The sequence below is a fragment of the Anopheles darlingi genome, chromosome 2 (assembly GCF_943734745.1).
Source record: "Anopheles darlingi chromosome 2, idAnoDarlMG_H_01, whole genome shotgun sequence".
NCBI lineage: Eukaryota > Metazoa > Arthropoda > Insecta > Diptera > Culicidae > Anopheles > Anopheles darlingi.
In genome coordinates, this window is record NC_064874.1 from 26,514,403 (window position 1) to 26,517,502 (window position 3,100).

The 3,100-nt window shown below is 60.3% G+C and overlaps 1 protein-coding gene across 1 annotated transcript; it reads right to left on the reverse strand.

Moving 5' to 3' along the window:
- Window positions 1-562: 562 nt before the first annotated feature.
- Window positions 563-2,899, reverse strand: LOC125959144 (uncharacterized). The gene has a single exon (XM_049691952.1). It carries the CDS (start codon window positions 2,897-2,899, stop codon window positions 563-565), a length of 2,337 nt encoding a protein of 778 aa, XP_049547909.1.
- Between the last annotated feature and the right edge of the window lie 201 nt (window positions 2,900-3,100).

The window sequence follows — 3,100 nt, forward strand, 5'->3', positions numbered from 1 at the left end:
CCGGGAAGATCGAAGGTTCTAACCGCCGAAAGCAGACGCAAAATTCGCGAGTTCCGATTTATTATACATTTTGGTCCTTCGAACCGGATTAGGGAAATCGGAACGGAAATCGGAAAACCCAGCAAGCAAGGGTTTCGCGAGTTTTGGCTTTCGTGGTTTGCACTCTGCAATCAAGAGTGCATTCGGTACGCTCGGTTTTCGGTGGTTTGGTGCTCGGTGAAAGGTCGTCGACCTTTGGTTTCGCGCGAAAGTTGGTGGCGTCGTTTTCGAAAGTAACGGCCGAGTAAGGGTCCTTTTTTCACAAGTTTGTGTTGTGTCGTACGAAATAGTTAAGTACATACAGAATGAAGGCCGTCCTGGTGGCAATGCGATGTGCAGTGAAAGAACTTGAGAAGCTGGAGCGGTTCCGTGAGACATTCCGGGAAGACGAAGCGAGCCAGTTTCCCGACGCGATGGTAGAGCTCGAAAGGTGTTATCGCGAGTATAACGCAGCATGGGAGGAGTTAGGGGATACGTTAGAGGACGAGGAGGACGAGGAGGACGAGGAAGCCGTCTTTCGTGATCATGTCGATTTCGAGCGGCGGGTTCGTGTGGTGAAGGGGTTTCTGCGGAAGGTGTTCGGCACACACTGCATGCCCGCTCCGTGGCAAGCAGTAACCTCATTTTCCTCCCCGAAGGAAGTGCCGGTCAGGATGGCCGACACATACTGCATGCCCGCTCCGCGGCAATCAGTGTTCCCAGCTTCTCCACCGAAGGACGGGTCGGTCAGGATGGCCGACATGCACTGCATGCTCGCTCCGCGGCAAGCAGTAACTTCAGCTTCTCCTTCGAAGGACATGTCGGTCAGGACGGCCGACACGCACTGCATGCCCGCTCCGCGGCTAACAGTGCTCCCAGCTTCTCCATCGGAGGACGTGCCGGTCCGGATGGCCGACACGCACTGCATGCCCGCTCCGCGGCTAACAGTGCTCCCAGCTTCTCCATCGGAGGACGTGCCGGTCCGGATGGCCGACAAGCACTGTAAGCCCACCCCGCGGCAATCAGTGTTCCCCGCGTCTCTACTGAAGGACGTGCCGGTCAGGGTGGCCGGCACACACTGTAGGCCCACTCCGCGACAATCAGTAACTTCAGCTTCTCCTTCGAAGGACATGTCGATCAGGGTGGTCGGTACACACTGCATGCTCGCTCCGCGGCTAACAGTGCTCCCAGCTTCTCCATCGGAGGACGTGCCGGTCCGGATGGCCGACACGCACTGCATGCCCGCTCCGCGGCAAACAGTAACCTCAGCTTCTCCACCGAAGGACGGGTCGGTCAGGATGGCCGACATGCACTGCATGCTCGCTCCGCGGCAAGCACTAACTTCAGCCTCTCCATCGAAGAAAGGGTCGGTCAGGACGGCCGACACGCACTGCATGCCCGCTCCGCGGCAAACAGTAACCTCAGCTTCTCCATCGAAGGACGTGCCGGTCCGGATGGCCGACAAGCACTGTAAGCCCACCCCGCGGCAATCAGTGTTCCCCGCGTCTCTACTGAAGGACGTGCCGGTCAGGGTGGCCGGCACACACTGTAGGCCCACTCCGCGACAATCAGTAACTTCAGCTTCTCCTTCGAAGGACATGTCGATCAGGGTGGTCGGTACACACTGCATGCTCGCTCCGCGGCTAACAGTGCTCCCAGCTTCTCCATCGGAGGACGTGCCGGTCCGGATGGCCGACACGCACTGCATGCCCGCTCCGCGGCAAACAGTAACCTCAGCTTCTCCACCGAAGGACGGGTCGGTCAGGATGGCCGACATGCACTGCATGCTCGCTCCGCGGCAAGCACTAACTTCAGCCTCTCCATCGAAGAAAGGGTCGGTCAGGACGGCCGACACGCACTGCATGCCCGCTCCGCGGCAAACAGTAACCTCAGCTTCTCCATCGAAGGACGTGCCGGTCCGGATGGCCGACAAGCACTGTAAGCCCACCCCGCGGCAATCAGTGTTCCCCGCGTCTCTACTGAAGGACGTGCCGGTCAGGGTGGCCGGCACACACTGTAGGCCCACTCCGCGACAATCAGTAACTTCAGCTTCTCCTTCGAAGGACATGTCGATCAGGGTGGTCGGTACACACTGCATGCTCGCTCCGCGGCTAACAGTGCTCCCAGCTTCTCCATCGGAGGACGTGCCGGTCCGGATGGCCGACACGCACTGCATGCCCGCTCCGCGGCAAACAGTAACCTCAGCTTCTCCACCGAAGGACGGGTCGGTCAGGATGGCCGACATGCACTGCATGCTCGCTCCGCGGCAAGCACTAACTTCAGCCTCTCCATCGAAGAAAGGGTCGGTCAGGACGGCCGACACGCACTGCATGCCCGCTCCGCGGCAAACAGTAACCTCAGCTTCTCCATCGAAGGACGTGCCGGTCCGGATGGCCGACAAGCACTGTAAGCCCACCCCGCGGCAATCAGTGTTCCCCGCGTCTCTACTGAAGGACGTGCCGGTCAGGGTGGCCGGCACACACTGTAGGCCCACTCCGCGACAATCAGTAACTTCAGCTTCTCCTTCGAAGGACATGTCGATCAGGGTGGTCGGTACACACTGCATGCTCGCTCCGCGGCTAACAGTGCTCCCAGCTTCTCCATCGGAGGACGTGCCGGTCCGGATGGCCGACACGCACTGCATGCCCGCTCCGCGGCAAACAGTAACCTCAGCTTCTCCACCGAAGGACGGGTCGGTCCGGATGCCCGACATGCACTGCATGCTCGCTCCGCGGCAAGCAGTCACCCCAGGGTCTACGACGCAGGTCGTGCCGGTCAGGGTGGCCGACACGCACGGTATGTCCGCTCCGCGGCAATCAGGAACCCCAGCAGTGGCTACGCTCAAGGACGTGCCGGATAGGGCTTCCGGTACGCGCTGCATGCCCGCTCCGCGGCAAGCAGTAATCTCAGGATCTCCACGGACAGATGTGCAGGTCAGGGTGGCCGGTCATTGGTCAGGGAATCATACGGCGCTGTCCGCGCCTCAGCAGCTGGAAGTGCCGCGATTTGGGGCGTTTCCGCAGTCATCAAGTGTACAGGTGCATGCATTTGCGGATGCCTCACACGAGGCATATGGTGCATG